The sequence below is a fragment of the Pelodiscus sinensis genome, chromosome 7 (assembly GCF_052426305.1).
Source record: "Pelodiscus sinensis isolate ZL-2025 chromosome 7, ASM5242630v1, whole genome shotgun sequence".
In the NCBI taxonomy this organism is placed as follows: Eukaryota; Metazoa; Chordata; order Testudines; family Trionychidae; genus Pelodiscus; species Pelodiscus sinensis.
In genome coordinates, this window is record NC_143058.1 from 54,415,492 (window position 1) to 54,436,923 (window position 21,432).

Sequence of the window (21,432 nt, forward strand, 5' to 3'; positions counted from 1 at the left end):
AAGGTTGACATCTCAAAAATATTTGTGAACAGACAAAAATATTTTCATTTCCGGTCAAGAAAAACTTATATGCAGATTTTGATTACCCTCCCCCCCCCACCTCCATTTGAACTGCAAGTGAAATTATTTAACAATTAGAAAATTTAAAAAAATGTTCTGACTAAGAAAACCAACATTTTTCATTTAGAAAATGCCAAAATAGAATGTTTTGACCATTTCAATAATGTTTTCAAACTTTTTTTTGAGTTGGAAAATTTGAGTTGAATTTGCAAAAAGTTTGAGTTTTGATGAATGAGCATTTTTCAGTGAAAATCAGTTCATTGAAAAATTGCCAACCAACTCCTGTACTGATACTCAAAGGAGAGTTGTGACTGAGGACAAAAGAGAGAACTGGTGGTGAAGATGCACTGACCTTTGGAAGTGAAACAGTGGCTCAGAGCAGGGAAACTGGGCAAAACACAGCTGGTGTTGGATCTTGTCTTTACTTAGGAGTTGCAATTGCTTACTATATAAAAACTTAATTCAGTGGTTTGGATTAAAGATAAATATATGTGAATGTAAACAAGTGTTATAGAAACATCAGACTATGTTGTTGAGTGATTATATTTTCTTCACCTGGATTGTAGAAAGTGTGTGAGTAACTGCAATGTAGAAAGGCCATTTTCTTCAAAAAACATCACATTGCCTCATCTTCTGGCATGGCCACGATCTGATTATTAGTAGTCCTGGACTTTTTTACTTCAGCAGCTCTTGACAATATTTTCTTCAGATGTGTCTAGACAAAAATTATCTTCTAACCCCACAAAGTTTAAAATGTTGCCCACAATGGTGAGTCTTAGTGGAAAAAGGTATGATGCATCCAACAGCAAAAAAAGGCCAATAATCTTTTTCCCAAAAGTACACCCTATGGGGTCTGATCATCAGCTGGGAAAAGCTCTGCTGAAATCAGTGGAGCTAAGCCAATTCATCTCACATGGCCCTTTATTTTTTCTCTTGAACAATCTTTCGTATTTTATATCCTGTTAAAAACTTACTCTTATTTAAGGCATCAGAGAATGGACATTTGATCAATAAAAGTTGTACATGCACTAGGAATGTAATATCAAGCACATTAATTTTGATTTAAAAGATTGTTAACAATATAATGTTCTCAATACATTTTTAAGCAAACCAAACAACTAATGAATCTTTTACTGGAATTTTAAGAAAAAAATATATGCATGCATTCAACTGAAAGAAGCAGGAATTCTGCAATATTCATTGGACTTATGCAGTGTCAAATAGCTACCTTTATGCTATTTAAAAATGTTTAATTGTTCATGGCGAAATGCATTTGCATGATGAAGCACTTATTGCAGAATCCGGGTCCTTAATTTGCATTATAATCACCGCTTTCTCCACCCCCCCCCCCCCACAAACAGCCTTAAAACCAGTGCATTCTTCATAAAAAAATTCAAATAAAAATGAGGACAACACCACCACACTTACAATTCTCCTGGCAGGCAATCTGGCATTCCTCCAAGGCCTTAAAGTTGTTCTGATTTCCCAGGCACCCACCATACTTGAACATTTCACACTGCTGTGACTCTTTGTTATAGAAATATCTGGAAATATAGCCACGGCAGATTCCAGGGTCTTGCTCCAAAAAACAGAAGTCAGGCTTTCCTGTTGAAAATAATGATTATGGAAGAAAAAAAGTGACATTTTCTAGGACCGAAACTAGAAAAGTACTAGGGGTATGTCTACACTACCCCGCTAGTTCGAAATAGCGGGGTAATGTATGCATACCGAACTTGCTAATGAAGCCCGGGATTTGAATTTCCCGGGCTTCATTAGCATAAAGCCGGCGCCGCCATTTTTAAAAGCCGGCTAGTGTGAACCTCGTGCCACGCGGCTACACGCGGCACGGGCTAGATAGTTCGAACTACGTAGCCATTCCGAACTATCTGTACTCCTCGTTCCTCGTTCCACGAGGAGTACAGATAGTTCGGAATGGCTACGTAGTTCAAACTATCTAGCCCGTGCCGCGTGTAGCCGCGCGGCACGGGGTTCGCACTAGCCGGCTTTTAAAAATGGCGGCGCCGGCTTTATGCTAATGAAGCCTGGGAAATTCAAATCCCGGGCTTCATTTGCAAGTTCGGTATGCATATATTACCCCGCTGGTTCGAACTAGCGGGGTAGTGTAGACATACCCTAGGAGATTTTTATGAGAGGCCTGGGACTTCAGATGGAGTAAAAAAAATAACAAATATCCAACGCTCCAGTGCATGACAGTAAAATAATTTTGATTGCCCACTCCTCACTGATTATACTACAAGGCTACGTCTACACTGGCCCCTTTTCCGGAAGGGGCATGTAAATTTCACGAGTCGTCGTAGGGAAATCCGCGGGGGATTTAAATATCCCCCGCGGCATTTAAATAAAAATGTCCGCCGCTTTTTTCCGGCTTTTAAAAAAGCCGGAAAAGAGCGTCTAGACTGGCCCCGATCCTCCGGAAAAAGTGCCCTTTTCCGGAGGCTCTTATTCCTACTTCAAAGTAAGAATAAGAGCCTCCGGAAAAGGGCACTTTTTCCGGAGGATCGGGGCCAGTCTAGACGCTCTTTTCCGGCTTTTTTAAAAGCGGCGGACATTTTTATTTAAATGCGGCGGGGGATATTTAAATCCCCGCGGATTTCCCTACGACGACTCGTGAAATTTACATGCCCCTTCCGGAAAAGGGGCCAGTGTAGACGTAGCCCAAAGCTCCAGTTACTGTGAATTATTTCTGTGACCTGAAACACAAGATTTGATGACCAAATGACAGATAATAAGTAGTCTTGTGGCACCTTAGAGATGAACAAAAATATATATAGCATTATGAGCTTTCATGCACAAAACCCACTTCTTTAGTCTGGCTCATCTGAAGAAGTGAGTTTTGCCCACAAAAGCTTATATACTATGTATATTTTTGTTATTCTCTAAGGCTACTTCTACACTGCAAGGTTTTTGCGCAAAAACCTGTGGAGAGTCCACACCTCAAATGCGCTTTTGCTCAAGGAAATCAAGAGTAAAATGGCAGAAGAGAGAGCTTTTTCTGCTGTAGGTAAACCTCCTTTTACGAGGCATGGTTCCCTTTTGCGCAAGAGTTCTTATGAAAAAAGGCAAGTGTGGATGCTCCAGAAGGGTTTCTTGTATAAGAAACCCCTATGGGGAAAAAGCACAGGTGCTCTGATGGCAATTCTGTGACTGGCCATCAGAGCTTTCTTGTGCAAGAGCATCCATGAAGTGTGGAAGCTTTCTTGCGCAAAAGCACATTGCTTTTGTGATGTGCTTTGAGGTATGGATGTGCTCTTGCGCAAGAAGATTTTGCTCAATAACTCTTGTGCAAAAGGCTTCTTGTGCAAGAAGCATGTGGTGTAGACATAACATAAGGCCATGTGTACTCTACAGAGAAGATCAATGATGCTGCAGTCGATTTCCGGGATTTGATTTAATGGTTCTAGTGAGGACCCACTTATTCAAACTGAGAGGGCATCCCCGTAGTCCAGTCCGGCACTCGTAGTCCAGTCGACCTCCCGCTGTATTACAGTGCGAAAATGTGTTTTAAGATACATTGATTCCATCTTCATAATTAACGTACCTGGAGTTGTGTATCTTAAGTTGCCTTTTCCCGTTAGTGTACACAGCACTACTTCTTGTTTTTAAAGTTATAGATTGACACAGCTACTCCTCTGAGACCAAATGACAGATGTTCTTATAAAGAAAACTGACTCTTTGAATCAAAGAAAGAATTATGTCTTCCTTACCTTATTTGAATCTTATTACATATTATTCACTTCTTGGTAAATGCATCAAGTCAAGATTAGTGGGAGTTATGGTATGTCTACACTTGCTACCTAGTCTGAACTAGGGATGCAAATGTAGCATACCAAAGTTGCTAATGAAGCGCAGGATTTAAATATCTCATGCTTGATTAGCATATTAGCATCTGGTCGCCATTTTAAAAATCCACTAGTCCGAATTAACTTGCTGCGTGTAGACGCGGTATTCCGAAAAAAAACCCTTCCCTTGGATTAACTGTTACTCCTCGTTGCACAAAATAGAACGGAAAAAGGGACATAATTTTATGGCATGGAAAAAATCAGCATATTTTGTTTCAGAAATTGAACTGTTGTACAAGGAGTGAGAAGCAGCTGTTTTAACATCACCTTTGAATGTCAGTTCATACAGTAGTTAGTAATACTGAAAACTGAACTAGGAACTGAAAAACTGAACTGAACTGAATTAGGAACTTTCCAAGGAAAACCATACTAGACTCATACAAGATTAATAAAGAGCTCTAAAGACCCATCATTTTAGGCTATGGCAGTAAAGGGAAAGGCAAAACAGTCCTTGGTTTTTTTTAACGTATGACATAGCCTCAAAGTATAGATATTCATTTTATTTAATTTTTTCTCTAACTGAAGTTAAGAAACAAAATCAGGACTGGAAATGAAATATAATTGTGTTTTTGAATCATTCTGACATGCCAGGTAGACATGTCAAAATAAGCTATTCAATTTGTGTAGCTCAAATTGTGTAGTTTATTTCAAGCTTTGGATGTAGTGTAGACGCACCCTACTAAGCCCATAATTTTGAAATAAGGGGCTAGTTGTTTCAAAATAACAACTCCTGCTTTCCATAGTATGGATGCTCTGCTTGTTATTTTGAAATAAGGGAAATTATTTTGAAATAACTCCCTAGTATAGACCAGGGCTTAGACCAGGGCTGGGCAATTATTTTTGGTGGGGGGCCACTCCAAGATTTTGGAAAGCGGTCAAGGGCTGCACTTTTCTGTGCAGGGTCTAAGTTGGAGGTTGGGTGCAGCAGGGTGCATGGTGTAAGGGATTGGGATGCAGGAGATAGTGAGGGGTCTGAGAGGGTGTTTGGGTAGAGGAGGGGGTTGTGATCTCAGTCAGGGGTTTAGGGTGTAGGATAAGGGAGGGAGTGTGGGTGCAGGAGAGGATTCTGGCCTGAGGGAGGGGTGTGGGAGGAGGTACAGGGTCTGGGAGGGAGTAGTCACCAGGGGCAGGGGGTGCAGAGGGTTTGGATGGTGATTTGCAGGAAGGAGTTGAGGTGCAGAAGGGGTTGGGGTGTCAGAGGTAGGTGCTGTCTGGGAGGAGTTTACCTAAGTGTCTCCTGGCCAGCAGGCTGCAGCACCCCCAAAGCGGGCTGGGATTCCTGCCTGTTGCAGCCCCAGCCCACTTGAAAAAACAAGCTGCTCCCTCCATGTGACTCTCCACTCCAGGTTGGGGAAGAGGCTTGCACTGCCCCAGTATCTCAGGCCAATCTCTCATCTCTGACTGGCTGGCTATTTCCAGCCATTAGCAACTGAGATATTGGCTGAGGTCAGTTATTACTGTCCAGTTGTTTCTGGTCAATAGGAGGTGAGGATTGGGTTGGGGGTAGGGAGATCGCACAAAGCCTCCCCCTCCCTGCAGAGCAGAAAGCTGTGTTTTAACCTGCAGCAGCTGTATGCGCCTGAGGGTCCCTGCAGGGGAGTCCATGGGCTGGATCCAGTGGCTTGGTGGGCCAGATTCGGCTTGCGGGCCATATTTTGCCCAGCCCTAGCTTAGACAATAAGCCCAGCAGAAGGGAAGAGTCCTTCACCAAATGCTACACAACTAATCCCGGGGGGGAATTTTGTGCCAAAATATTAAACATTCGGTGCACAATATTTTAAAATTCTGAAAAATATGCATATTTTATTGGTCAAAGTAACACATGTAATTACAGCTCCTGTTGATAGCAGAAGCCTCAACTGCCTGTGTCACACATTGGCAGGAGTGCTGCTGGGAAAAAAATCACAAATTCTGTAGAAAAAAATAAGATTTTGCAGGAAACATTAATGCTGTGCAAACTCTGTATTGTGCAGTGGCACAGAATTCCAGCAGGGTAACCAGATCATGACAGAACAAAAAATCACCAGTGCTAACTGAATAAAAAGAGTTAGAGAGAAATTGGAAAATAATTCCTGTTGCTTAAACAACTGCCCTGCTTGTTAGAAAACTTAAAGGTGATATGAAAATGTGCTCTTGTGATGAAATTGAGTACACTGAGTTTTCACTCAGAGCTAATTTGTACAGCTGGCATAAACCTTTCAAGACTAGGGGTTATGAAAGATAAGGTGATGCAATCTTGAATGCAGTGACATACGCGAATGCTATTATTGTGCATCTGAGGAGCCCTGTCCTTTCCTGGAGACTTATATCCAAGAGTATATTAGTACAGAAATAGTCAACATTTAATACTGTTGATGATTAGCTACAACAGCTGAGTTCTGCAGAGCATTTGCTGTTCCATCATGGAAAACATGGAAATGATGTTTAGACTATCAGAAATATTGCCAAAGTTCTGCAGCATCTGTGGAAAGTCAACTTGAAGTAATCCATGACATAAAACCAAGTCCCCTTTTCAAAACTATATTATATATTGTTTAGATATTTTGAAGAATAATTAGCCTGAAAAAATCCCAACTATTAATTTACAAACATAAAAATGAGAGTAGTTTAGTACAAAATATACTTCTAAATGTGCCATCGCTGAATGGAGTAAAATCCACTCTGAAATAGCCCCACCTTCATCCCGAAGAAGAATGGTGTGTGTAAGCATATGCATGTGAGGAAGAAGAGCAGGTAAGCAGAGCAAGAGAATTTACTAGCAATGTAAAACACTGACTTCCATGAAACTTGGGAGGTGGGGAGTATTTGGCTGTTACAGACCACAAAGCCCTCAGACTGCAGTGGTATGTTTGAAGTCAAGTGGATAGGCAACAATGACAGGGTTTTTTATTACTTTTGGGATCTCCCTTTATCACAGATTAAAGAGTATATTCAAGATCACAGTGAAGACAAATTTTATACTCCTGGGGCAATGGCAGAAGAGCTCTGAGTGTTAATGGTGTTAGTCAACTCAGCTAAACCGTATTGCTAAGTCACTACTGTACAGGGCTGGTGACAGACTTTGCCAGGACCTGGGCTATGTATGTGTGTGTGTTGGGGAGGAGAAGGGCACCTTTGAGATCTCTGGAAGGGGTGGGGCCTTGGGCAGCAGGGGGTAGCTAGTGGGTAGCCTCCCCCAGCCAGCCCTCAGTGCCACCTGGATCTTGCTAAGGTAGCAGTGGCCTGGAGCCCCAGGTCCTTTTAAATCACTGAGCCCAAGGACAAATGCCCCCTTAGCAGCTTTGCTACTGTTCAATGGTTGTTTTTTTATCTGAAATCAGAATGGTTTGAATATGCAAATACAAAATCCTTTTTATTCCTGACTATACAAATAATAATACCAAGCATATAGGCCAAACAAACTATAATTGCCAGCTCACTAACTCACTCACTGGCAGAGGAAGTTCTTGAATGGTAGAATAATTTTAGCATCCTGGGAAAGGCAAAAACATGATCACGGTCTCCTCTCTGAATTTAATATACTTGTCATCTCAGTGGACACAGTGGAAGAAGAATAGTGAACTCACATAGAATCATAGAGCTGGGAGAGACCTCAGGAGGTCATTAAGTCCAGCCCCTTGCTCAAAGCAGGACCAATCCCAACTAAATCAACCCACCCAGGGCTTTGTCAAGCCAAGACTTAAAAATCTCCAGGGATGGAGATTCCACCACCTCCCTAGGTAACCCATTCCAGTGCTTCACCATCCTCCTAGTGAAATAGTTTTTCCTAATATCCAACCTAGACCTCCCCCACTGTAACTTGAGACCATTGCTCCTTGTTCTGCCATCTGTCACTACTGAGAACAGCCTTTCTCCATCCTCTTTGGAATCTCCCTTCAGGAAGTTGAAGGCTGCTATCAAATCCCCCCTCACTTCTCTCTTCTGCAGACTAAACAAACCCAAATCCCTCAGCCTCTCCTCATAGATCATGTGCTCCAGCCCTCTAATCATTTTGGTTGCTCTCCACTGGACCCTTTCCAATGTGTCCACATCCTTTCTATAGTGGGAGGCCCAGAACTGGACACAATACAGATGTGGCCTCACCAGAGGCAAATGAAGGGGAATAATCACTTCTCTAGATCTGCTAGCAATGCTCCTCCTAATGCAACATAATATGCCATTAGCCTTGCTGGCTACAAGGGCACACTGTTGACTCATATCCATCTTCTCATCTACTGTAATCCCCAGGTCCTTTTCTGCAGAACTGATACTTAGGTAGTCAGTCCCCAGCTTGTAACAATGACATCATTTAAGCCTGAAGCTGCTCAGTATTTTCAAGTACACTTGAATGTTTGTAGATAATACTATGCTGGGAGGGTTCACAAGTGCTTTAGAGGATGGGATTCACAATGATCTGGACAATCTGGAGAAAAGTTCAAGGTAAATAGGATGAAATTCAAAAAGGACAAATGTAAGGTACTCTACTTAGGAAGGAACAATCAGTTGCTGACATACAAAATGGGAAATGCCAAAGGAGGAAAACTATGGAAAGAAATCTGGGGGTCATAGTGGATCACAAGCTAAATATGAATGATGCTACTGTAAAAAGGTGAACATCATTCTGGAATGAATTAGCAGGAATGTTGTAAAACAAAAGCAGTAATTCTTCCACTCTATTCTGTGATAATTGTGCATCTATTGGATTATTGTGTCTAGTTCTGGACACAACATTTCAGGAAAATTTGGACAAATTGGAAAAAAAACCCAGAGATGAGCAATAAAAATGATTAAAGGTCTAGAAAACATGAGCTATGAGGGAAGATTAAAAAAACGATAGGTTTGTTTAGTCTAGAGAAGAGAAAACTAAGAAGGGATATGATAACCATCTTTCAAGCACATAAAAGGTTTTCATAAGGATGAAGGAGAAAAATTGTGCTTAACTTCAGACAAGAGGACAACAAACAATGGGCTTAAACTGCAGCAAGGAAGGTTTAGGGTGAACATTAGAAAAATTTCCTAATGGTCAGTGTGCTTAACCACTGGAATAAATTGCTCATCACTGGAGATTTTTAAGAGCAGGTCAGATAAACATCTGAATGGTCTAGATTGGGGTCAGCAATAATTTTTAAAGGGGAGCCACATCACAAATTTCTGAAGTGACCCTGGTATGCCCCGGAAGGGGCGGGGCCTCAGGCAGTAGGGACGGAGCCAGAAGACTTCTTGTGCTCCCCCATCCACAGACCCTGGTTGGCCTGGGATTTGGTGAGCACATGAAGTCATTGCCCCCTTCCTCCGACACCTGGAGAGAATAACCAGCTGTTTTGAACAGCACATGGTAACCTCTAGGTGCCACACACACCTAGTGGCAGGAGGAGACTTTGCAGGTTCCCCCCATCCCTGGCCAATCAGGGGATGGGGGCAGGAGAATGTGTGAAATTTTGCCCCCTACCCTGCCAGGGGTGCACAGCTGCTAGAGAGAACTATCAGCTGGTTTAAAACTAATGGGTGGCTCCCATTAGTTCTGAGGGGAGAAGACTTTGTGCACTTCCCTGTCCCCAGAACTCGATTGGCCTGGGGGTAAGAGAGTGGCAGGGTGGCTGCAGGCTGGATCAACTGGCTTGGTGGGCCGGATCCGGCCAGTGGAGGCTGTCTTGCCCACCCCGATCTAGATAATGCTTAGCTCTGCCATGAATATAGGGGGCTGGACTTGATGATCTCTTGAGGTCCCTTCTAGTCCTATGAGTCTTGATTCTGATATCAGAAGGTATTGTGGAGCACAGATCATTTTTAGAGATGCCTAAAAATGTCATTCCCTATTGTCTCTAAATAAGACACTGCTAAGGAATTATAACATCACAATTACCTTTTTTAAATCTTCCATGTTTTTTCTTCACTGGGGATTCTGCAATAGAAAGAAAAATACGAAGTTATTAAAAATTAATAGCAAAAGGGTTGTGTGTAGAATGAGACAATGGCATTTTGCCAAAGCCCAAATTAGGCAAAATGTGGAAGAACCTGACTATTTCACCATCCCTAGCACTTATCTACATTGCAAATGTTTTATACTTTTGCTAACATGGGTTTCAGCTCCAGGAACATGGAAAAGGTCTGTTATATCTCTGTTACTGTGACATGTGAAGTACATCAGGGAAGATTCCCGGCCCTTTTAAAGACAGTGGCAAAACTCCCATTGACTTCAATAGAGTGAAGATTTTGCCCAATGTCAGCTAACTCTGCACACCACAGATTTAATAGACAGAATTCTTTAGATGCCATTGCCAGCCAGTGGCTCATTTATACCAGGCAACCAACATCGCACATTCAGGAATTCCTCACTTAAAGATGTCTCGATTAACATTGTTTCGTGATTAGGTTGCTGATCTATTAGAGAATAGACTCACTTACAGTCATGCAATGTTCCATTATAAGATTGTTTTGTTCTCCCACTCTGCCCATCCAGCATTCCAGCAGGGGGAAAGGAGTCTTACCCCACTCCACCCATCTAGTATTCCAACTGGAAATGGGCATGCAGGCACTGCAGGATTGTCATTAGGTGCTTGGCTGTGGTCCTAGGTATCTGGGAGTGCTCCTTATGTCCTGTCTGCTTTCTACCATTCACACTCATACAGGGACAGGCACACACTAACTCAGTATTTTCAAAGTGCTGATTTTATCCATCCCTTGGATATTAAAAACATGCTCAATATGATTTGTTTTAAAGTTCCCTTCCTTCAATCCATGGTTACATTTAAGAACTGGGATACTTGACTGTAGATTTAGTATCTCACCTGACCCAGTGACATATTGTCTAGCCATTTGTTATGCCTCTAGATCAAGTGGTAGAGGCCTGCAACTGTAAAATGAACCGAAGATATTTTCTAGTTTGCTCCCATAATCAGACCCCAGTTTCAGAGCCTGAGCCAAAGCCCACAGAATATTCTCAGTGCATAGATTTAATGTAGAAATGAATCTCTCTCTTCAAAATAATCACTGGACTACATTGTGCTTAACATAGAACAATAATACACCGAGATCTCTTAAAATGAGAACTCCTCAGTTGACTTAACATTATGTTATAGTGTTGAGAAAACTAGATTAGAACTTGGAAATCCTTCCTTTATATTTACATAAAATAAATTGTTGGATGCTAACTTCAATGTCTATAGTTCAACGTAACTGAACTTGTCAACATTATTCATTGGAAAAATGCTAAACATGCTTCACATTTCAATAGAAAACATGATGCTAATATAAGCCCAAGGCCTCCAGACTTTGAAAAATTCTCCAGTTACAGTATGTGTTAAGTATTAGGTACATTCCATTCTTATGACTATTAGCTTTGAAATAATATTTGCATGAAAGCAATACTTTTGAATTAGAACTAGGTGAATTGTGGAGGAAAAGTATTCTTGAAAATGTTCACTCAATCCAAATTATGATTTTACCTAACCATGTTTGTTCATCCATGAACTCTCATGCGACATTTTTGTTTACATGAACATTGAAGGGAGGAAACTTTTATTTCTAACCACGCAGAAACATTCACCCCAGAATTACTCACTTTCAGTCATGTAATCAGAGATCAACAACAGTGATTTTATGAAACGTTTGTGAATGCATAGCTCCAAATCTATTGGCATACACTATTTTGAATAACAAAGAAATCTGGGAAAACCACAAAAAAACAATTCATAGAGTCCGAATGTAGCAATCTCTGTCATGGTTATCAGCAAAAATTGAAACTGAGATTGTCAAAAGCAAAGCACGAGTCTCTACCATTTGATCTAGAGGAGTAACAATAACCAGAGAGCAGATGCAGGTTCTTATCCTCTGTGGGGACCAGCCAGTTGAAAGGTTACAAATGGTTACAAACTGAGAAAACAGGGACAAATCACTTGGATTAATGCTCCCTTTATGTTATTCTTCTAGGTCCAGTCCTTGCCTCCTTCCACCTCCAGTTAACTATCTGGAACTCTCTTTTTGACTATACTTGCATCCCCCCTTTTCTTCTTTCCTTTAATTCCTCCCTGTAACCTATTCCATCAAAGTTGCTTATAAGCTATGCTGCATCATTTCCACCTGTCTTAATTACATAAAAATTCATCTGTCTATAAATACATGCTAGCTTCTCATGTGACCACATAATCCTCCTGTGCTCCAACTCAGCTTGTTCCCATCCCCTGACATTGCATTTTTTTCCTCTTCATCTTCACTGAAGCTCCACCTCCAAGTCACTGCCTTGCTATGAGCTGCTTCATGGGACTTTGCCTGGGCGCAACAGTCCATATCAGGGAAGAAATGTCAGAATCAGGGCCTCAGTATGGAAGCAGTTCAGGAAGGGACTCACTCTGTATCTGCTCCATGAATCACCATACACACACATTTAATACCATAAAAACAACTCAGGGCATGTCTACACAGCATAGCTAAAGCCGAAATAAGCTATGCAACTTGAACTAAGTCAATTACGTAGTTTAAGTTGAAATAGCTTATTTTGGTGCTGTCTACACAGCAGGAAGTCTGAGAAAGAGCACTCTTCCCCTGACTTCCCTTGCTCCTCATAAATTGAGGGTTACAGGACTCAGAGTAAGAAGTCCTCCAGCTTGACAATATTTCAACATTATATCGAAATAACCGCTTGTAGTGTAGATGCAGACTATGTTAAATAACACAGCTGTGTACACGTACCCTCAACAAGCTCACTTCCATGTACTGTAGTAAGTGTTTTCCAACTTTTTACATTTTGTTTATTTTTTATATAACTTACATTGAGAAAAAAATCACTGAGGCTTGAATATGTGTAACTGATACCTTGGCTGTGCCTTTAATGGTGTGCATCCTGAGAGAGGGTGAACAGTAGCACAGCTGCTGCTTTTCCATCAGAGTTTACTGCCAGAAGGAAGCAGCATTAATTTAAAAGTTAAGGTGGCATAAGTCAATGACTCCAAGGCTTAATGAGTCATCTTATTTCCCAGCCAGCCTGGATAAAACCCCACCTTTACTTTCACTATTTTCCTTTTGCAAGATTCTAGTCTCTTACAGGTCACCAGTGGCAGAGGGCTCGTTACCGCTACTTTCACTCCTACAGGTTTTAGGGTGAATCCCACCCACTATCTGACTCCTGTTGAGAAAATAAATCAATAAAAAGGAATTCAGAGTATTTTATGAGAACGCTATTGAAGTGTGCATTACTTTAAGTCCTTTTTAGTTCAGTATTTTAAAAAATTTGTTCATCTTGAATGTTCCTGAATATGATAGATCATAAATATTTCTATAGCAACGTAACTTTCCATGGCACTTCATGAGGTGCTCATGAAAAGTGCTAAACTTCTGGCAGTGGTTTTTATTGCACTTCTTTGCCACCCTCCCAACAGTAATTTCTTTTTCTAGGCTGCCTTTGACAAATTTGTTCATTTGGAAGTATCATGCTATAATTTCACATTGTACTTTTAAAGCAAAACTACCAAGACAGATCCCAGATGAAGCTTCATTGTCATGCATTCTCCTTCCTCCCCTGGGATAATCCAGATGGCCTAATTTAAAAATATATATATTCTTCAAAGCAACTAAATACACAGAGAGGTGACTATGTTTTGTTTGAATATATTTCTGTCCCTTCCTGTTAGCAGAAGTTTGTACCTTATGTACAACTCCAGGACCTTTTAATTTTCTGGATGGTAACATCAGATTGTTTAGTATCTTCTTACCCACATTGATTCCAAGTTTCATGCCAGAATCAGTAGATTTGTTTCAGCTGGCAGTCTTTACTCTTCTGGCATAAAACAGGCAAGACTTATTATGACTATATAGCTCTCGGACTTATTTCATTAGCAGACAGTTCAATAGTTTCTTCGCAATTCTATAATACCCAAATGCACTGTTGAGTTAATTTCTCCTGGGGAAGCAAACAACATTTCTGAGTAGCTTTGCTCTTCAATTAAGCATAAACTCATCCACTGTAGGTATTTCAAAACACAAGAAAAATGAATCAGCTTTTTTTTACACTATACTAAGAAATAGGACCTATGTGTAAATCTACTTGTATAGGTACAATATTAAACAAACATAAAAATTGCCTGTAAAAGTAATTTTCTCCTATGCAAAGTTTGTATTTACTTTCTCCTTATCTCTCTTTTGTGCAATGTTGCTGATTTCTTGGAAACTGTTGATTGCACCAAGCAGTGATGCAAACTCTGTCAGAGAAAACTTTCAGTGCTCTCTTGGCTTAGGTCTACACTTAGGCCTACACTTAGGTTGGCCTAAGGTACTCTATCCAGCTACGCAAAATGCAAAGCTGGGTTTGGCTCACCTTAAGCTGAGCCACTGTAGCACCTACACTGAAGGACGATGATGGGAGCTCATGCTTCTATCAGCTTCCCTTACTCCTCACAGAATGAGGAGTACTGCAAACCAGAAGAGGCTGCCCTCAGCGTTTGATTTGGGGATCTTTACTAGACCTGCTAAACTGAACGCTAGATCAACCTCCAAAGGGTTGATCTTCTCGGTAATGTAGACATACCCTTGGAGACTTTAATTTGGGTTTTTTTATCATACTGATGCTCTGTTAATCTAACAATAAAGTTCTGACCAAAAAAAATGCCCTTTTACAGATAAGTCAGAGTTTGATTTATGGCAGTAATTCTCTAGTACATTCTATAGGTTTATATAGAACTTTATGAAATCTAAATAACTGCATCACTGCCCACCTGCTGATATTCCCAGTATACTCATTTTGGAAATTACGGCAGGAATGGGAGACAAGCAATACTTGTCATTTCATATTCAGCTCACGGTTTCTGGAAAGGATTTAGGATCATTATTAGTCTCCCAGTTTGGTTCATTTATTTCTGCATTGGTACATACTAATGAAAAGAAAAAAAATATATGAAATCTTGTGTTTCTTTATTTGTTTCTTTTAGCTTTGTTTTATCTAAATTCCTCTCACTGCAGCCTGTGTATTTTGTTAGAATACCCTCTGAGACCTTTTTCTACTTGGTTTCCCAAGAACTGAATTTGATTCCAGAATTTGTCACTTTTTATTTGCAAAATAATGCTACACAGAGCAGATCAGACTCCAATGCGGAGGTGTGGGGGTAGATGCAGGATACATTGACAATTCCAAAGCTACACAGAAACCATTTCAGTTTATATACATTTCACATTTTATTGCATTTACTATACATTGCATTACACATTTTTTGTTTGACTTTGTAGCCCTGGAATTTTGTAACTAAGAAGTCAGGGAGTTATAATGAATGTATGTTATGGCAAAAGGTTTGGATTAAACTTAAATACAAGAAGTAGGCCTCAGACAGGTCAGGCAGCTTTGTTAACATAGCTCCAGCTGTTTGATGTGAAGGGATGGAATTTTGTAATACATAGTGATGTTAGCATTAGATAAAGCCTTGTAATAGACAGAAAGAAGTTTAATGTTGAAAGACTTTGTAACTTTGTTAAAGTGACTTTGTTCCATGCTGCAATTCTGTAAATGTATTGTTTGTGTGAATGAGAACAAGAATGTTTTAGGAGAGATAAATGTGAAGGCCATTGCATGTTCAAATGGTCAGAAGAAGGGCCGTAGAATCAGTCCAGCACCAAGGGTGTGTCTACACTATAGGGTTTTGTCGACAAAAGTGGACTTTTGTCAACAATACTATACCTGTGTTTACACTACTGCCGTGTTCTGTCGACAGTAAGTCAACAGAACACGGCTGTTTTGTTGACGGCAGTAAACCTTATTCTACGAGTTCTGTCAACAAAAGGAGCTATTGCATCCACACTGTGCTTTTTCAAAAGAGAGCGTCTAGACTTTCTGTCGAAAAAGCAGATTGCTTTGTCAACAGAACTGGATGTAGTCTAGATGCTCTTTGTCAACAGAGGCTTTGTCCACAGTATCTGTCGACAAAGCCTCTGTCAACAAAAGCCTGTAGTCTAGACGTACCACAAATGATTATCAACTAAGCTAAAGCACACTGAAGACGCAAAATGGACTGAGGCAGACTGACGAACCCTGAAGTTAGTCACATGCTTGATAGGGAACCAGTAACAACTTTTACCAGAAGACAACAACCCCGAGGGGTCAGTATATGGATATCAAATGACTGTGAGAACTTCTTCCCGATAAGCATATGTCGTAGGAAGATTGATTGTGACACTGAATAACTGATTAAGACCTGACAAGGCAAAATGCATAGACCTCCATGGAAGGAAAATCCTATAAAGGATAGGGTGTCTTGTATGGTTCTTCGGGTTCCCATCCTGACAAGTGAAGCATCAGTCCAGATTGACAAGAACCCAGCTCCTTCCTTGCACCTGACCTATCTTGCCAATAGGTTGGGCCAAGCAACAGATTGGTAACTATTCCATCAGCAGGGCGTTTGTGTGCGTGTAAATGCATATGCTACTTTGTTATATTATCAATAAATGTGGCTTGTTGCCTTAACCCCTGAAAAAGATCCCATGTGATTCTTTTAAGCATAACAACTTCTTTAATTTGCAGGGATCTAATTCTGGTGTGCCATACACAAATAATAGTCTGTGGCTCTGTAACGCTGAAATGCTGGCTGTTCCCTCTGGGTGGTGTTGTTGCCTCCCGCCGTGGCACTCAGCTGACTTCTGCACTGGGTGCTGCATGGGGAGCACGGGGCCCAAACGGACGCTTGTGCCACTTGCTCCCATGTGGCGGCCTGGCTGAGAAGTGCAGAAGTCAGCCAAGCGCCACGGCGGGAGGCGAAGGAGGGCGGGGCAGTAATGAACACACCTGGGGGCGGGTCCTCGGCAAGCATATGTAACCCACACACCTAGTGTGGTTACTGAGTACTTCAAGTGGCACCTAGACCGCTGCAACAGTTCAGATCAAGAGACCTCTACAGCATAGGCTGGCAGCCAGCTGGCTTTTAGCTCAGAGGGTAGAGGCTCCTATAGTCAGCTCCCAAGGTTCCAGGTTCAAATCCGCCTTGGTGGTGGTTACACGTGCATCCCCAATGGAGAGAGAGAGAGTGAGGGGCAGGAGGGGGGAGAAGAGAAAGAGAGAGATGGAGTGGATTGAGAGGCAGGCGAAGAAGAGAAAGGGAGAGTGAGAGGCAGGAGCGGGAGGAGAGAGAGATGGAGAGAGAGGCAGAAGGTGGAGGAGAGAGAAAGAGAGACATGGAGCGAGAGACCAGAGGCTCAGGAGAGAAGACCGACATGGAGGAGAGACCTGAAAATCCTGTCTTATGATTGGCTATTACACAAATAGTGGTTGAATAAAGTGTGACCTACTTTTTACCCCTTCTCTACATTTTTAACTTATTTTGTCCATTTTAATTTTTTTTTTGTAGTAAATGATTCCCTGGGGATATGTCTACACAGCAATGTTATTTTGCAATAATGGCCGTTATTCTGAATTAACTATGTGAGCGTCTTCAAAGCAATTCTGTTATTTTGAAATAATTTTGAAATAATGGATGGCTTTTTCTGATTTCTGAAAACCTCATTCTCTGAAGAATAATGCCTATTCCAAAATAGCTATTTCAAAATAAGGCATGTGTAGACGCTCCACTACTGCTATTTCGAAAAAGCCTCTCACCAGGGCTATTCTAAGTTATTCCTCCTGGGGCTCTAAATTGAGATAGCATGTCTACATTTGGGAAGCCTGCTTCGGACTAATTTTGAGGCTTATCTGCAATGTAGATGTGTTATTTCAAAATAAGCTATTTTGGAATAACTATTCCAGAAGATCTTATTCCAAAATAACTGTGTGGTGTAGACATAGCCTGAGTGTTCTCCCTCTTGTTTTAGCTAGCTCAGACATTTTGTATTCTTTTCTGCTGACCTATTTATTTATCTTTAGCACAAATATTCTGTTTCCAGCCCAATATTTCATTCAACTCCCTAATCCTATCCTCCAAGAAATAAGGACTCCCCCGGCTGTGTCTACACTGGGCCACTTATTCCGGAAAAGCAGCCGCTTTTCTGGAATAACTTGCTAGCTGTCTATACTGACTGCTTGCTTTTCCAGAAAAGCAGTGATGATCTACTGTAAAGTTGTCAGTGTTTTTCCGGAAAAACTATGCTGCTCCCGTTTGGGCAAAAGTCCTTTTCCGGAAAAACTGTTCCGGAAAAGGGCCAGTGTAGACAGCACAGTAGTCTTTTCCGCAAAAAAAGCCCTGATCACAAAAATGACGATCAGGGCTTTTTTTTTCAGAAAAGCACGTCTAAATTGGCTATGGACGGTTTTCCGGAAAAAGTGCTTTTCTGGAAAAGCATCCTGCCAATGCTTTTTCCAGAAATACTTATAACGGAAAACTGTTCCGTTTTAAGCATTTCCGGAAAAGGGTGCCAGTGTAGACGTAGCCCCCATGTGTTTAATTACTTATGTCAGGTCAGGCCTACCTATTTGTCTCACATCTTAATTAGCTCACATGGACTTTTCTTCATTGCATGCTCCAAAGCCTCTTTCATATCTGGGTTATGTTAATGATTGACGGAAGGCACTTGCACTTCCTATTATTGCTGAAGTGCAGTGGAAGTGGAAGTTTTACTGTATCACGTAGGTGTTTCTTTATTTCTGACACACTTTCCATTTAACCAAATATTTCTCAATTTGCAAGTTTTCCTTCATTCCTAAATTTAAAATATAAGCAAGAACCATTTTTTTGCAGTATAGATATAACTGTGCTGAAACATTCACAGCATTAAGATGTACGTAAGCAATTAAAACAATGCTGCAATATTACAGATAGAGCACCAGGTTCAACCAGACAATCCATGTCTATTACATCATGAGGGTGAAATTAGATTAAGTAGCCAATTAACCTGAGTTTATGGTTAACTGGCGCTGACAGTGAATTTTGGCCATAAAGCCCTTGTATCTGCCCCCCAGACTACATATCACTCTCCCAGCTGCTGTTGTAGAAAGTCCACAACAAATGCCCTGATGTTGTGCCCATTCCTGGCTGCAGAGTCTGATCCATTAGCATCGGCCAGAGAGGTGCTATTAGGTACCTTAGGGTACGTCTAGACTACCTTTTTCTTTTGAAAGAAGATACGCAAATTCAATGGTAATTTGCGTATCTTCTTCCATTTGCTTTTCCAAAAAGTTTTTTTTTTTTAAAAAGCAAGCAGTTTAGACACAGTTCTTTCTAAAAAACCCTCACCATTTTAAAAAGAATCTGTAAATCTCAATTTTTGAGGAAGAAGGTTCTTTCAAAAAAAGGAGGTTTTTTTTTTCAAAAGAACCACGTCTAAACTGCTTGCTTTCATGAAAAAAAAATCTTCTTTCAAAAAAGCAATCGAAGAATATATAGAATTTACCAACAAATTTGCATATCTTTTTTCAAAAGAAAAATGTAGTCTAAATGTACCCTTAAGGCGGCCTGAGGCCAGGACCGTACACAGTGAACCAGATTCCATTTCAGACACAATGCCAATGTATCTCCACTGAGAGTCTGACATGGGGGGATAGGCTGAGAAGACAGCAAAGATCAGCTTTATGCCATCTTTAAAAGCTGTACAAGGATTTGACCCAACATATTTTGCCTTTGGAGATGAAGGAAGGTGCCCTCTTTTTCCTGCCCTAGACTCTGGTGAACAACCCAACTACATTAAATAGAGGAGAGAAGAGCAATGCAGCAAGATCAAGTTCCCCCCATGGCACCGCACTGATGACTTGTGCTTTTCACTCCTTTAAAATCATCACCCTTGGTTCATTATGTATCCACCATTCTCTCCTTACTCTTAACTCCTCTGTCCTGCTGGATCAGTCCCAGTGACCAGAGAGGGTTACTTGATGGCAGGAGGTACAGCTGCAAAAGACAACCCTAATATGTTCCTGAAGAAAAGAGAGAAAATGCTCCAGTGTTCCAGCTGAATCCCAAGTCCAGCTGACAAGGGAAGAGTGCCAAATGTCAGTCCAATGAGTAGAAAACAAGAAGCTAATCCTCACACTCCAAAACCCTGACCTGAGCAGCATCAAAAACAAATCAAGAAAGGATCTTTGTTTGCTGTCCTGATAGAGACTCTGAAGTGAAAGCAAAGCAGTATGGGCTTATACACAGTAGCAATTAGATAGTGGCTGGTAAGGTCCGAGACACCATACTAGCCATTTAAAGCTCTTATGAAAGACACTGCACTGTCTCCACCCCCTCCATGAGCGGTCTCTCCTCCGGCTCAGTCTGTAGAGCAGCAGCCCTGTAGGAGAACAAAGTTTTGTCCAGGGGAGCTGCGAAGTGTATAGCAGCCCCAGCAACTCTCCACAGCTTTGTCTTCCAGCAGGACTGCTTCTGTAAAGAATAGGTGGAGACATAGCTGCACAGAAGTGCAGGGGACAGGGCTGGGGCTTCTGCTCTTTTCCCCACTACCAGGTACAGGGCAGGGAAAGCAAAAGAACTGCTGACAGCTCCTCCCCACAGATAATGTGGGATGAGGAGTAAAGGGGAAGAGCATGGTGGCCCCAAGACTGAGAGATTTTCTGGTCTGTGAAAGAAAATGATGAGAACTACTGTTACAATATGGTCTGTAACAAGTTCCTTAGTGTGTTAAACTTAGCTGGCATGTTTTGTTTTACTTTGCTTAGTAACTTACTTTGATCTATGTGCTATTAAATCCTACTTCAAAGGCAAAATGTCAAATCATGGTATAGATGTTAAAGGTGATAGAAAGCTAATCTTTGATGTTATGAATAAGTAATAGTTGGGGGGCAAGCTGCCGTAAATATTTATCTTTAAGTAAGAAAAAGGGCAAACAACATGAGCTTACCCTGTATAAAACTTCATATTGCGTAATACAGATTTGTCTGGGGTTCTTGCCCTATTTGGACTATGAACCTGGGTACTGTGGCAAATCCCTTTAACTGAGCCTCCCCAGAACTGAACTGTTCTCAGCATCTATGTTCCACTGCCATGGGCTGTGACCCCAGCTCTATGCCAGTACAGAGGGCCTGTCTCAGCAGGACAGATGGTCATGGAGTGCCCCGGAGGGCAGGGTTGGCTCATTGATGGTTCAGCACATCAAGGAGCAGTCACAATGACTGAAGCCATCACATCTACAGGCTCTTGCTGCTGTGGGCAGGACTTTAGCTTTTAATCACTCCTATCTGAAGAAATGTGTTTTACTTTCACCCCTTCAAACAAAGGCTTTTCCCTTTGGATAACTTGCCTGGAAAATAAATATATTTATGATAAATACTTTCATGGCCTTTGAATTTTCACTGCTACAGTAATAACTATCTGTTTGTATGGGTTTCTTTTATGAAAGTTTAATAAATATTGAAAACAATTTTTGGATTGATTGAGTACAGAATAAATAAAATATCTGACACCAATATAACTGCAAAACAGTAATTTCCATGAAAAATCCCAGTGGTAGCTAAATGTACTAGATCTATGCCAAATAGGAATGATACAATTTGACTAGTATATACTTTTTCTTTTTAAAATTTCTTTAATACTGCATTGGTTGTAATGAAAAATAATATAAGTTATTTGTGACTGAAGGACATGTATATGACAAAAATAGGCATTTATAGGAGACAGGGAATCATTGCTTTGAGGAG

General features: G+C 41.0%; 1 protein-coding gene across 3 annotated transcripts in view; it reads right to left on the minus strand.

Moving 5' to 3' along the window:
- TFPI (tissue factor pathway inhibitor) overlaps positions 1 to 21,432 on the minus strand; it is a 59,670-nt gene that overhangs the window by 11,112 nt on the left and 27,126 nt on the right. For all 3 annotated transcript variants that reach the window (XM_089779792.1, XM_006114816.5, XM_089779791.1), the window contains exons 4-5: positions 9,763 to 9,801; positions 1,489 to 1,665 (exon numbers count right to left, since the gene is read on the minus strand). In XM_089779792.1, coding sequence (XP_089635918.1) covers positions 1,489 to 1,665; positions 9,763 to 9,801 — 216 coding nt within the window. The remainder of the gene's footprint in view (positions 1 to 1,488; positions 1,666 to 9,762; positions 9,802 to 21,432) is intronic.